Source organism: Oryctolagus cuniculus, chromosome 12 (assembly GCF_051225735.1).
Source record: "Oryctolagus cuniculus isolate XC-2025 breed Fujian yellow rabbit chromosome 12, ASM5122573v1, whole genome shotgun sequence".
NCBI classification, from domain to species: domain Eukaryota; kingdom Metazoa; phylum Chordata; class Mammalia; order Lagomorpha; family Leporidae; genus Oryctolagus; species Oryctolagus cuniculus.
In genome coordinates, this window is record NC_142878.1 from 118,525,984 (window position 1) to 118,539,948 (window position 13,965).

Below are 13,965 nucleotides of genomic sequence, written 5' to 3' on the forward strand. Positions count from 1 at the left end.
TGCCACAGAGCTGGTCTCATAGTATATTTTTCAAGGATTTTTTTTTTTTTTTGCTTTGACTTTCATTCTTTAAACAGCATTTTGAAAAGAAGTTTTTGGGGCCATGCTATGGCATAGTGGGTAAAGCTGTTGCCTGCAGTGCCGGCATTCCATATGGGTATGACTTTGAGTCCTGGCTGCTCCACTTCTGATCAAGCTCACTGTTATAGCCAGGGAAAGCAGTAGAAGATGGCCCAAGTGCTTGGGTTCCTGCACCCACATGGGAAATCCAGAAGAATCTGTTGGCTCCTGACTTCAGATCAGCCCAACTCTGGTCATTGTGGCCATCTGGGGAGTGAACCAGCAGATGGACAATCAATCTCTCTCTCTGCATTTGCCACTCTGTAATTCTGCCTTTCAAATAAATAAATAAGTCTTGAAGAAAAGAAGTTTTAGACTTTGATTAAGTGTAAATTATCCCTGTACTCAATTATAGATTTTAATTTTTTCTTGTATCTAGGAAATCTTTGCCTAACTTAAAGTAAAAAAAAAAAAAACTCTTCTATGATTTTTTTTTCTGGAAGTATTGTAGTTTTCAGTACTACAGTTAGATCTGTGGCATATTTTCTTTTCAATTTTGTAAATAGAAGCTATTTTATTGGAAATTAGTATCTCATTGTGTTGAAAAGGCTACACTTTCTCCCCTGCACTGCGATAGTGCCTCTGTAGAAAACCTGCTCACCGTTTGTGTTTGGATCTTCTATGGAACCTCTTTTGTGTTCCATTCATCTGTCTGGCTTTCTGTATGACAACAGCACACTTTAGATTAGTATAAATTTATAACACTTAAAAATCATCCCTTTGATTTTATTATTTTTTCAGAGTTATTTTGGCTATCCTAGATTCTTTGCATTTTCATATGCACTTATATCAGCTTGTTACTTTAAAATTAACCAGGTTGCTAAATGAAAGATCTCTGTGAGTGAGATCCAAGCGGAAAGAACGGGCCATCAAAGGAGATACCTTTCTCTGAAGGGAGGAGAGAACTTCCACTTTGATCATGGCCTTATCCAAATAAAGTTGGAATTTGTGAACTCAAGAGGCTTCCATAGCCTCGGCAGCTTGAGATAAGAGCCTTGGGTGATTACTGACATCATAAATAAGACTGTCAATTGTTAAATCAACAATGGGAATCACTGTGCACCTGCTTTCCATGTAGGATCTCTGTCCTCAATGTGTTGTACTATGTGAATTAATGGTAAAACTACTACTCAAGCTGGCGCCATGGCTCACTGGGCTGATCCTCTGCCTGTGGCACCAGCACACTGGGTTCTAGTCCCAGTTGGGGTGCCAGTTCTGTCCTGGTTGCTCCTCTTCCAGTCCAGCTCTCTGCTGTGGCCTGGGAAGGCAGTGGAGGATGGCCCAAGTTCTTGGGCCCTGCACCCGCATGGGAGACCAGGAGGAAGCACCTGGCTCCTTGCTTTGGATTGGAGCAGTGCACTGGCTGTAATGGTCATTTGGGGGATGAACCAATGGAAGGAAGTCCTTTCTCTCTGTCTCTCTCACTGTCTAACTGCCTGGGAAACACAAGGAAAACCTTTGCCCATCATTATGAGGGGATCAGACCCCTTCCATTGTTGGGTGGTTGGGTCCCTCCATCAAACCAGAGGCAATTGGGTTGCACCTGTGAGAGGCCTCCAGTGTCTCACTGCTGGTGGCTCTCCATGGGGTGAGACCTGTAAGAATTTTACAGTGAAAGGAGCAAAGTTCATACACTCATAGTGGGGGTACCGTACTCTCCCCTCTGTTTTTTAAGCATAGTCTTAAGGTCCTGCATGGGAAGTTAGTGCACAGTGACTCCTATGGTTAATTTAAGAATTCACACTTTTTTGTGTGCTATCAGTGATCACCCAAGGCTCTTGACATGAGCTGTCTAGGCTATGGAAGCCTTCTGAATCCACAAGCTCCATCAATATTTAGAGAAGGCTGTAAGCAAAGTGAAAGTTCTCCCTTTGAAGAGAGTACATCCTTCTTTGATGACCACTTCTTTCCTCAGGACTCTCACCCAGGGAGACTCTCCATGTAGGCACACCTTTTTGCATAAGTGTCCTAACTTTCCATGCCTGAAATGCTCTTGTGGGCTTTTTAGCCAGACCAGAATGCCTTTAGGGAGGACTCTGAGGTCATTGAGTGTTACTTAGAGCAATTGCCATTCTATGAGTCTGCTGTATGGACTGCTTCCCATGTTGAAGCATTTACTTCTCTTTAATTCTGTTAATTCTATTGATATGATCACTTTAACAATTGGTGCCTTCTATATGACCAACTTAAAACTTAATGCAATCAAATACAGTCACTTTTAACCTTAATCATATATATATATATATATATATATATATATATATATTAAAACTTAAGATGTCACTTTCACCATCTAGCCCAAGGGGATGAGAGACATTTCTGGAGAATCTGAACTTATACTGAGGACTACACAGATCCTTTGTGTGGTTCTTTGGACAGAGCAGACAAATATTATACCCACTGGGGCTAGTACTCAGGCACTGGTCTCCATTGAGGAGAAGAGCCCAACTGAGCAGAAGATGCTTCCCTTCTGATCAAAAAAAGGAGAAATAAGACATGCCAAAATTGGGTGTGTCACCTGAGGCACACCCTTAACCCTGGAGACTGAACAGAGCTCTCTGGCCACATCCACTACTAGCCTCCAGAGATTCAGAGAAAGCAGAAAGTCCACTTATCTACAGTCATAGTACAAAGATAAAATCTGCCACAGTGGAAAAAAAATAAAAAAGAAGAAATCTTGCTGGTCTGGACAAGTGGTGGCAAATTCTTTCAATTTCTGTTTGTTATGAAAGGTCTTTATTTCACCTTCATTCACAAATGAGAGCTTTGCAGCGTATAATAATCTGGGATGACAGCTTTATTCTCTTCAGACTTGGACTAGATTTTGCCATTTTCTCTTAGTCTGCAGGGTTTCTGATGAGAAGTCTGCTGTGAGTCTAATTGGAGATCCTCTGAGAGTAATCTGATGTTTCTCTCTTACGCGTTTTAGAATCTTGTCTTTTTGTTTCACTGTGGCAGTTTGATTACAATGTGTCATGGCAAGGATGTTTTCTGACCATGTCTATTCAAAGTTCTGTGTGCTTCCTGTACTTGGATGTCTCTTTCTTTTTCCAAACCCAGGAAGTTTTCTGCTAGTATTTCACTAAAAATGCCTTCTAATCCTTTCTCTCTCACCATGCCTGCAGGAACTCCTAGAACCAGAATGTTGGTCTTATTTTTTTTTTATAGTATCCTGTAGATTCCCAACAGTCTTTTTTAGATTTCTAATCTCCTGGTCTTGTGTTTGGTTTGACTGTATACTTTCCTGTATAACATATGATTTCCATATAACATATGATTTATAAAGGCTTTTCCACACTCATTAGATTCATAAGGTTTCTGCCCTGTGTGAATTGTTTTGATATGAGGTATAACTTATAGAAAAAGGCTTTTCCACAGTCATTACATTTATAAGGTTATTTCCCTGTGTGAATCCTCTGATGCATTTGGAGTTGGAACTTAAAATCAAGTTTTTCCGCAGTCATTACACTCATGAAGTTTCAACACTGTGTGTATTCTCTGGTGCATTATGAGGTTTGACTTTTGTGCAAAGGCTTTTCCAGTCATTACATTCATAAGGTTTCTGCCCTGTGTGAATTCTCTGATGCATGATGAAGGTTGACTTATGGCTCAATGCTTTTCACAGTTATTACGATCATGAGTTTTCTACCCTGTGTGAATTCTCTGCTGTGATATGAGGTTTGTCTTTTGTCCAAAGGCTTTTCCAAAATCATTACATTCATGAGGCTTCTTCCCTGTGGGAATTCTCTGATGTTTCCAAAGGATTGACTTTTATCCAGAGGCTTTCCCTTGGTCATTACATTCATGGGGTTTCTCCCCTGTGTGAATTCTCCAGTGTGATATGAGGTGTGATTTCCATACAAAGGCTTTTCCGCAGTCATTACATTCATGAGGTTTCTGCCCTATGTGATTTTGCTGATGTTTCCTGAGGTCTGACTTTCGTCCAAAGGCTTTTCCACAGTCATTACATTCATGAGGTTTCTCCCCTGTGTGAATTCGCTGGTGTATTTTGAGGTCTGACTTTTGTCCAAAGGCTTTTCCACAGTCATTACATTTATGAGGTTTCTCCCCTGTGTGAATCCGTTGGTGCACGATGAGGTGTGACTTTTGTCCAAAGGCTTTTCCACAGTCATTACATTCATGAGGTTTCTCCCCTGTGTGAATTCGCTGGTGTATTTTGAGGCATAACTTTCGTCCAAAGGCTTTTCCACAGTCATTACATTTATGAGGTTTCTCCCCTGTGTGATTTTGCTGGTGCACGATGAGGTGTGACTTTTGTCCAAAGGCTTTTCCACAGTCATTACATTTATAAGGTTTCTCCCCTGTGTGAATTCGCTGGTGTAGGATGAGGACTGACTTTTGTCCAAAGGCTTTTCCACAGTCATTACATTTATGAGGTTTCTCCCCTGTGTGAATTCTCTGGTGTATGATGAGATCTGCCTTTCGTCCAAAGGCTTTTCCACAGTCATTACATTCATGAGGTTTCTCCCCTGTGTGAATCTGTTGGTGCACAATGAGGTGTGACTTTCGTCCAAAGGCTTTTCCACAGTCATTACATTCATGAGGTTTCTCCCCTGTGTGAATCTGTTGGTGCACAATGAGGTGTGACTTTCGTCCAAAGGCTTTTCCACAGTCATTACATTCATGAGGTTTCTCCCCTGTGTGCATTCTCTGGTGTTTGATGAGGTCTGACTTCCATAGAAAGCCTTTTCCACAATGAAGGCATTTATAAAGTTTCTCTCCTGTGTGAATTCGCTGATGGTTTATGAGGTATGACTTTCGTCCAAAGGCTTTTCCACAGTCACTACATTCATGAGGTTTCTCCCCGGTGTGAATTTGTTGGCATTTCCTGAGGACTGACTTTTGTCCAAAGGCTTTTTCACAGTCATTACATTCAGAAGGTGAATTAAAACTGAGTGATTTTCCACAAGGTTTACATGTGTAAAGTTTTTCCCTTGTATTTAGTCTCTGGTTTATTGTAAGATGTGACTGGTGAATGACAGGTTCAACATACATAATGTACTTATAAAATTTCTTTCTTGTGTGAGTTTGTTGATGCATATTGAGGCTAGAATTTCCATAGATATCCTTTTCTATTTGAGTTGCTTTTCCAAAAGTGACAGTTGATTTATTACAGTTTTCTGCCATATGAACCCTCTCAGATTTACAGAACATCTTTCTTGTGAAGACTTTTGCTTGTCCAGTGGGTCCAAATGGCTGCTTCATGATGTGAATCTTGTCATGCTGACCAAGAGGCTCACAGAACTGGAGAGGTTTTCCAGGTATCTTAGTGTTATCAAATTTCTCTTCACCCTGTAGTTGATCAGGCCCACTGGGGGGATACACAGTGTGACATTTATTGCATTCCTCAGGCTTCAATCCTGAATAGATTCCCTTTTTAATAATCAGTGTTGGAATATGGCTTGAATTTAAACTAAGTGTTTTTCTTAATTCAACTCTCTTGAGAGCTGATGTCTTCTTATTTTTCATAAAATCCTGATTCAGATTGTTGTCCTGACTTTCCTGGTTGATCCTAATCAGGTCATCCCTTTTCATGCCCACTGAAATGAGAAAAAAGCAATCATGTCACTGAATCACATGTAACTGTTTCTCCTGGCATACTCATGTAAAGGCAATGAAGTTACTTGTTATCCAAGTGGCATAAGATTTTCACAAAATCAGTATGAAGTACTTATTTGTGACCATTATATGGTTTTTCTCCTTAATACATTAATATACCATGAGGTTTCCCAATGTTCAAACATGATCCTTTTTACTATGGGAATTTGTCAAGGATGGTAGAATGACATTTGTGCTATGATGTGTGGGATGCCTGCATCTCAAAACAGTGTCAGTTTGAGCCCTGGCTACTCTGCTTTCAGTACAGCTCTCTGCCTATGTAAACTGGAAGGAAGCAGATAATGGTTCACGTGCCTGGGAACCTGTGAGAAACCAGGGAAGACTAGAGGGATTCTAGAGTTTTGGCTTCAGACTAGTTAGACCTAAGTGTTGCAGGCATCTGGGAAGTGAGCTAATAGAGGACCTCTTTCTCTCTCTTCTCTCACTATCACTCTGCCTTTCACAAAGATGAAATATCTATAAAATATTTTAAAGAATGGAAAAGTATTTAATAAAAATATTCACCCACTACCTAGCAACCATTTTTTTCCCTGTCCTTTTTCTCCAGTTTATTTTTATAAAAATTGTGTGCTTTTTGCTTCTCTGATATCTCAACCATAAACATGAAAAAGTTTTACTGATCATTTACTTGCAGGTGAGAAGAGTGAAATGTGCCTGTACTTTAAGCAGGACAACATTTAAGGAGTAGGATTTGAATCTATGAGTGTCTCATGCTCAGTCTTCCTAGGTAAACATCATTTGTGGGATTTTTTCAAATGAAAAACTACTTTGTCTCTACTCTATGACAGCTTCCCTAAATTCCTAAGGACACCCAACACCTTCAGCTTCTCAGAAGTACAACAGGTACAGAAAATTCCCAATATACCACTTTAGTTACACACTCCCAATCAGTTTGAAGAATTTGTTTCTGCAAACTGGGATGTGCTCATCTTCTTTGAAAAGTGTTTTCTAGCTCATTCTGAAATCATCAGTGCTGGTTACCTCCTCTCAATTCTTTCTAGAAGCATTCCTGTGTGATAATTTGAATTTCTGGAGGCTTTTGATCAGTTGCCTCCTATTTTCACTGAAAGCTCCATTTCCTATGCTTTTCTTATCTTTTTATTTGCTTATTTTTCAATGATACTGAAAAATAAGAGAGAAATCATACTTCAAACTCCACCCTTAAAGAAATCTGAGCCACCCAACATAAACCCACAAGGCTACTTGACCTTGGGTCTCAAAATCTCATTACTTTCTTGGTGAGTCTAGGATCACTTATTTTCATGGTTTTTATAAGTTCATGCTTAGTTTAGGATTTCTTTTTTTCAAAGAATTATTTTATTTATTTGAAAGCTAAAATTATATAGAGAGATAGAAACAGAGAGAAGTCTTCCATCTGCTGGTTCACTCCCCATATGGACACAACCAGTGCTGGGCCAAGATGAAGTTAGGAGCCAGGAGTGTCTTTCTTGTCTCCCACATGGGTACAGGGGGCCAAAGACTTGGGCCAACCTCTGCTCTTTTCTCAGGTGCATTAGCAGAGAGCTGGATTAGAAGAGGACTAGCTGGGACTTGAACTGGCACCCATATGCAATGCTAGTGTTGCAGGCTGGAGCTTTAACACACTGCATCATAGTATCATTCCTAGCTTCATAATTTCTGATGTCACAGCACAGAGGCTTACTCATGACCATCTTTTATTTTTAAAGATTTATTTGAAATTCAGAGTTACACAGAGAGGAGAGGCAAAGAGAGAGTAAAGTCTTGATCCAATGGTTCACTCCCCAATTGGCCACAACGGCCAGAACTGTGCTGATCTGAAGGCAGGAGCCAAGAACTTCTTCTGGGTCTCCCTCGGGTGCAGGGGTCCAAGGACTTGGAACATCTTCTACTGCTTTCCCAGGCCATAGCTGAGAGCTGGATCAGAAGTGGAACAACTGGTGCCCATATGGGATGCTGGTGCTTCAGGCTAGGGTGTTAATTCACTATGCCACAGCACCAGAAACATGATCATCTTTTAGCATTTACTTATTTACTTACTTGAGAGTCAGAGAGACAGAATGAGAGATAAAGACAGACTGAAACAGAGGTTTGCCAACTGTAGGCTCACTTCTCAAATGTTTCCAACAGACTATAATTTTCTTATTTATTTGAGAGGCACAGAGGAAAAAAAAGAAAGAGACTAAGAGAGAGCTCACATTTATTGATGCAGTCCTGAGCAAGTTCTATGCCTGGGCAAAATCATGAGTGGGAACTCAATCTGAGCAATGAGTTAGAAATAAGTTTCCAGGGGCTGGCACTGTGGTATAGCAGGTAAAGCCACCACCTGCAGTGCCAACACCACTTATGGGCACCAGTTTAAGTCCTAGCTGCTCCACTTCTGATCCAGCACTCTGCTATGGCCTGAGAAAGCAGTAGAAGATGGCCCAAGTCCTTGGACCCCTGTATCCATGTGGGAGACCTGGAAGAAGCTCCTGGCTCCTAGCTTCAGATCAGTACAGCTCCAGCCATGGCAGCCAATTGGGAAGTGAACCAGTGGATGGAAGATGGGAAGACCTCTCTCTCTTTCTCTCTCTGTCTCTCCTCCTTCTCACACTCTGACTTTCAAATAAATAAATCTTAAAAAAAAAAAAAAAACAGAAACAGGCCAGCGTGGCAGCTCAATAGGCTAATCCTCTGTCTGTGGCACCAGCACACCAGGTTCTAGTCCTGGTCGTGGTGCCGGATTTTGTCCAGGTTGCCCCTCTTCCAGGCCAGCTCTCTGCTGTGGCCAGGGAGTGCAGTGGAGGATGGCCCAGGTCCTTGGGCCCTACACCTGCATGGCAGACCAGGAGAAGCACCTGGCTCCTGGCTTTGGATCAGCGCGGTGTACCAGCCACAGCACACTGGCCATGGTGGCCATTGGAGGGTGAACCAATGGCAAAAGGAAGACCTTTCTCTCTGTCTCTCTCTCTCACTGTCCACTCTGCCTGTCAAAAAAAAAAAAAAAACCAGAAAAATTAATCTTAAAAAAAAAGTTTCTTTATGTTGCCTAATTAACATGCATAGAAGGAACTAATAAGTGCATGAAGGAAAAGGTATGAAAGTATAGAGAAGGACAAGTTAGAAGTTGGGGAATGTATCAAACCTAAATAAAAGCCTTAGTAACATCAGAAAATGACTGGATTTTTTTTTAATCAAAGAACATCTTCACTAAGAACAAAAGTTAGAAAGATATTGGTATCTCTAAATGCCTGTGTCTGATGCACAAAACCAGCTGTCATCAGGAGTAAGGCTTGAGAAAAATTCATGGAAAGAACACCAGTCAACACCTGCACACTTTCTGCCTTGGCCTCCCTGTATCTTATGTGCAGACTGACCTGGAAGGCTCTCATTCAAGCATTCGTCCACCATCCATGGCTCTGCTCCTTGCTCCAACTTGAAGATTAAGTCAGGTTTGGTAATGCAGTGCCCTATTAATGGAAACAAAGTAAGACTTTGTGAAATCACTATCTTGGGTTATTTAAAGGACTACAGTTTGGTTCAGGAGCTATGCAACAAATGTTCCAATTTGAATCTTTTGTTAGATGGTAGATGTTCAGATTATTCATGGACTCAAATTCTAATCCTGCCCAATATTAAACATTATAAACTGTTCCCTTATTTATCAAATAGCAAAAAATATTATCACTGGGCATGTGAAGGGTGTCACTCACCCAAGGAGAAGAGGCTGCTGTAGGTCTCCAGCATCACATCTCTGTACAGAATTTTCTGAGCATTGTTCATTTTCTGCCATTCCTCCCACGTAAAGTACACAGCCACATCTTCAAATGCTGTCATCACCTATAATAATACACTTCCAGTCAACATATTAACTCTGACACAAAATAAACACTGACAGTTGTGTATGGTTATGAAGGAAAAAAGGAAGGATATGGTGTCACATTAGACTTGTTGAGTGTTTAGAAAGCCACACAGAGCATTCAACAGAGTCAAACCCTTTATCTACTGGCTGTGAGAAATGCCCAAGCTAGAGGGAAACAGGAGGTTCAAATCACAAAGGCCACATCTGTCAAGGGGAATTGCACAGCAGGCTAGAAGAGGGGCAATACTGACTCTTGAATGGGCAATGTCAAGGAGAAGTATGTAGAAGCATCCAGAAAAAAAGACAAGAAACCATCAGTGAAATTACGATGGGAATGAACAGAAAACAATTTCCAGGAAAACACCATGCATATCATTTCCAATATGTCAGAGAAAAAATATATTAAAAGACAGGGCAGACATTTAGCTTAGTGTTGTTTATGATGCCACCTCAGAGTATCTATGATTTCCAATGCCAGCTCTAGTTTCTAGCTCCCAGATAATGCAAACCTGGGGAAGCAATGGTGATGTCACCAATGAAGGAGGCCTAGATTCCATTCCTCAATCCTGGCTTCAGTCCTACCCCACCTATTTGGTATGGTTATCTAGGAAGTGAATTAATGTGTCAAAGCTCTCTCAGTCCATCAACTTTTTTCTCTATCAAGCTAATAAATATTTTTAAGTAAGAAAATACAGGTAAGACAAAGAATACAAATTAGCTTTTGCCCTTGTCTATGATTATTCTACTGATAAACAATTGAAATAACATTATACCGGCCGGCGCCACAGCTCAATAGGCTAATCCTCCACCTAGTGGTGCGGCACACCGGGTTCTAGTCCCGGTTGGGGCACCAGATTCTGTCCTGGTTGCCCCTCTTCCAGTCCAGCTCTCTGCTATGGCCCGGGAGTGCAGTGGAGGATGGCCCAAGTGCTTGGGCCCTGCACCCCCTGGGAGACCAAGAGAAGCACCTGGCTCCTGGCTTCAGATCAGCACGGTGCACCAGTCGCAGCGCGCCAGCCGTGGCGGCCATTGGAGGGTGAACCAATGGCAAAAAAAAAAAAAGAAAAAAAAAAAAAAGAAAACCTTTCTCTCTGTCTCTCTCACTGTCCACTCTGCCTGTAAAAAAAAAATAAAGAAAGAAATAAAGAAATAACATTATATCTAATTAAAGTGAAAGCAATAGAATTATTTGCCCAAAAAGAGAACCTGGGAATGTCTGCAGTACAATCTGCATTTGTGACTCACTGAGAAAAATGCTTAGAGATTTATTTCAGAACCTGCAATAGTCACCAGAATTGTGATCCAGCAGGCTAAGCCTCCACCATCAATGCTGGCATCCCATGTAAACAGAGGACTTGAGTCCTTGCTGCTCCACTTCCAATCTAGTTCCCTGCTAATCTGATTGAAAGAGCAGTGAAAATGGCTTGAGTATTTGGATCCTTCCACCAGTGTGGGAGACCCATGGAGTCCCAGGCTCCTGGCTTTGGCCTGGCCCAGTCCCAGCCATTGTGGGCATTTGGGGAATGAAACAGTAGATAGAAGATATCTCCTTTTGTCTCCCTGTCTCTCCCAATCTCTGCAAGTCCACCTTTCAAATAAATAAATAAATGGAGCAGAAGTGGAGCAGCTGGGTCTCAAACTGGTGCCCATATGGAATGTCAATGCTTTAGACCAGGACATTAACCCACTGAGCCACAGAGCTGACCCCATGTTTTCCATTTTAATTAACTAGTATACTGGGACCGGCACTGTGGCATAGCAGGTGAAGCCACTGCCTTCAGTGCTGGCATCCCATATTGGTGCCAGTTCAAGTCCCAGTGGCTTCACTTCCAATCCAGCTCTCTGCTATGGCCTGGGAATTCAGTAGAAGATGGCCTAAGTCCTTGGGCCCCTGAACCCATGTGGGAGACCCAGAAGAAACTCTTCACTTCTAGCTTTGGATCAGTGTAACTCCAGCCATTGTGGCCAACTGGGAGTGAACCAGCAGATGGAAGACTCTCTCTCTCCCTCTGCCTCTCTGAAACTCTGACTTTCAAGTAAATAAAAAAAATCTAAAAAATAAATAAATAAACTAGCATTAAACACCTAAAATGAGTACTGACAAGCTGGGGAATAATAAAAAAAAAAACACTTACAGGTGATATATTAATTTTCTTTCCTCTTAGAAACATGTGGAGGACCCAGAATCATACCTGGGAGAGAAGGTGAATGGCAGGAGTTCAAAGAAAACTCTGGAGGCCAACGCTGTGGCATAATGGGTAAAGCTGCTGCCTGCAGTGCCAACATTCCATATGGGTTCTGGTTCGAGTCCTGCCTGCTCAACTTACAATCTAGCTTTCTGCTATGTCCTGAGAAAGCAGTGAAACATGGTCCAAGTCCTTGGGCCACTGCACCTGCATGGGAGACCCAGAAGCTCTTGGGTCTTGGCTTTGGATCGGCTGAGCTCCAGCCTTTGCAGTAATTTGGAGGGTGAGCCAGCAGATAGAAGACTTTCTCTCTCTGCAACTCTTTCAATAAATAAATGAAATCTTAAAAAAAAAACCCTCTGGTTTCCTTCTGCACTGAACAGTGGGAAAAAAAGGATATAATAGAATGAATAAAGAATAATAAATACATTAACCAAGAAAACATCAGCTTCACTGTGGAGGAATAAACCTGTAAAAATAGAAATACATAGGAAAATGCACCCACCTATATTAAGTGGCAGAGATTAAACAGAAGTTATCATTGGTTTAACGAAAGCATTATCTACGAATTTTGTAAAATAATAATGTAAAAGTAAAAAGAAATGTTGAGTGTTCAAATGAATGAGGTTATCAGAGGTAAACATTATGTTGTTATTAAAGTTTATACTAAAGAAAGTTAACAAATGCACATAATGTATATTTAATGCAGTGCACTTTACCAGTAATGATTCCAAGTAGCACCTTTCCCTGTATTCATCCCTTCACAAAACCCTGGATTGGGGCTGGCACTGTGGCCTAGCGGGTAAAACTGCCACCTGCAGACTGGCATCCCATATAGGCACTGGTTTGATTCCCAGCTGCTCCACTCTGATCCAGCTGTCTGCTATGGCCTGGGAAAGCAGTAGAAGATGGCCTAAGTCCTCGGGCCCCTGTACCCATGTGGGAAACCCAGAAGAAGCTCCTAGATCCTGGCTTTGGATTGGCACAGCTCTGGCCATTGCAGCCAACTGGGGAGTGAACCAGCAGATGGAAGAGCTCTCTCTCTCTCTCTCTGCCTCTCCCTCTCTCTGTGTGTGTAACTCTTTCAGATAAATAAATAAATCTTTTTAAAAAAAAGACCCTGAATTTCACCATTTCACTTGATTTACCCAATGAGATACCAGTAAATGTGATAGAAATAGACAATTTGTTAAAATATTTATTTGTATGAAAGAGTTACATAAAGAGAGAAGGAGAGGCAGAGAAGAGAGAGAGGGGGATGGAGAGAGGGAGGGAGGGAGGGAGAGAAGGAGGAGAAAGAGAGGTTTTTGAACTGCAGGTTCACTCTCCAGATGGCTGCAATGGCTGGAGCTGTGTAGATCCAAAGATATGAACCAGGAGCTTCTTTCAGGTCTCCCACAAGGGAGCAGGGGCCAAAGGACTTGGGCCATCTTCTACTGTTTTCCCAGGCTGTATCAAAGAGCTGGATCAGAAGTGGAGCAGCCGAGTCACAAACTGACACCCATATGGGATGCTGGCACAACAGGTGGTGTCACAGAACCAGCCCCAGAAATAGACAATTTGTAAAGTATTTTCCTTCTCAGATTTCTTTTTCTGACAGTTATCTTCTGAAAAACCCTGGGGCCTGCCTGTTGAAGAGATAGTATGTAGGCTGGCGCTGTGGCTCACTAGGCTAATCCTCTGCCCACGGCACTGGTACTCCAGGTGCTAGTCCCAGTTTGGGTGCCGGTTCTGACCCAGTTGCTCCTATTCCAGTCTATCTCTCGGCTGTGGCCTGGGAAGGCAGTGGAGGATTGCCCAAGTTCTGGGGCCCTGCACCCACATGGGAGATCAGGAGGAAGTGCCTGTCTCCTAGCTTTGGATCAGCACAACATGCTGGCCATAGTGGCCATTTGGGGGGTGAACCAATGGAAGGAAAACATTTGTCTCTGTCTCTCTCTCTCACTAACTCTGCCTGTCAAAAAAAGAAAAAAAGAGATAATATGTAGCCAAGATTCACCACAAACCCCAGACACTTAAGTGAAGCCTCAATCAGTTCCCCAAATGGCTAAACTCTCATTTCTGCTCCTGGACTGATCATAGGAACTGCCCAGCTGACTACAGCCCATAACACAGAGTCAGAACTGCAAATCAACTGGCTATTTGTTAAGCCATTGTGTTTTCTGATTTGTCCTACATCAAATGCTGATATATATC

The 13,965-nt window shown here is 42.0% G+C and overlaps 1 protein-coding gene across 1 annotated transcript in view; it reads right to left on the reverse strand.

Moving 5' to 3' along the window:
* Nucleotides 1-3,891: 3,891 nt before the first annotated feature.
* The window catches only part of LOC127486336 (uncharacterized), a 49,673-nt gene continuing 39,599 nt past the window's right edge, over nucleotides 3,892-13,965 (reverse strand). Inside the window, exons 2-4 of the mRNA XM_070054816.2 lie at nucleotides 9,435-9,561; nucleotides 9,099-9,191; nucleotides 3,892-5,681 (exon numbers count right to left, since the gene is read on the reverse strand). Of these exons, the coding sequence (XP_069910917.2) occupies nucleotides 3,892-5,681; nucleotides 9,099-9,191; nucleotides 9,435-9,558 (2,007 nt within the window). The 5' untranslated portion in view covers nucleotides 9,559-9,561. The remainder of the gene's footprint in view (nucleotides 5,682-9,098; nucleotides 9,192-9,434; nucleotides 9,562-13,965) is intronic.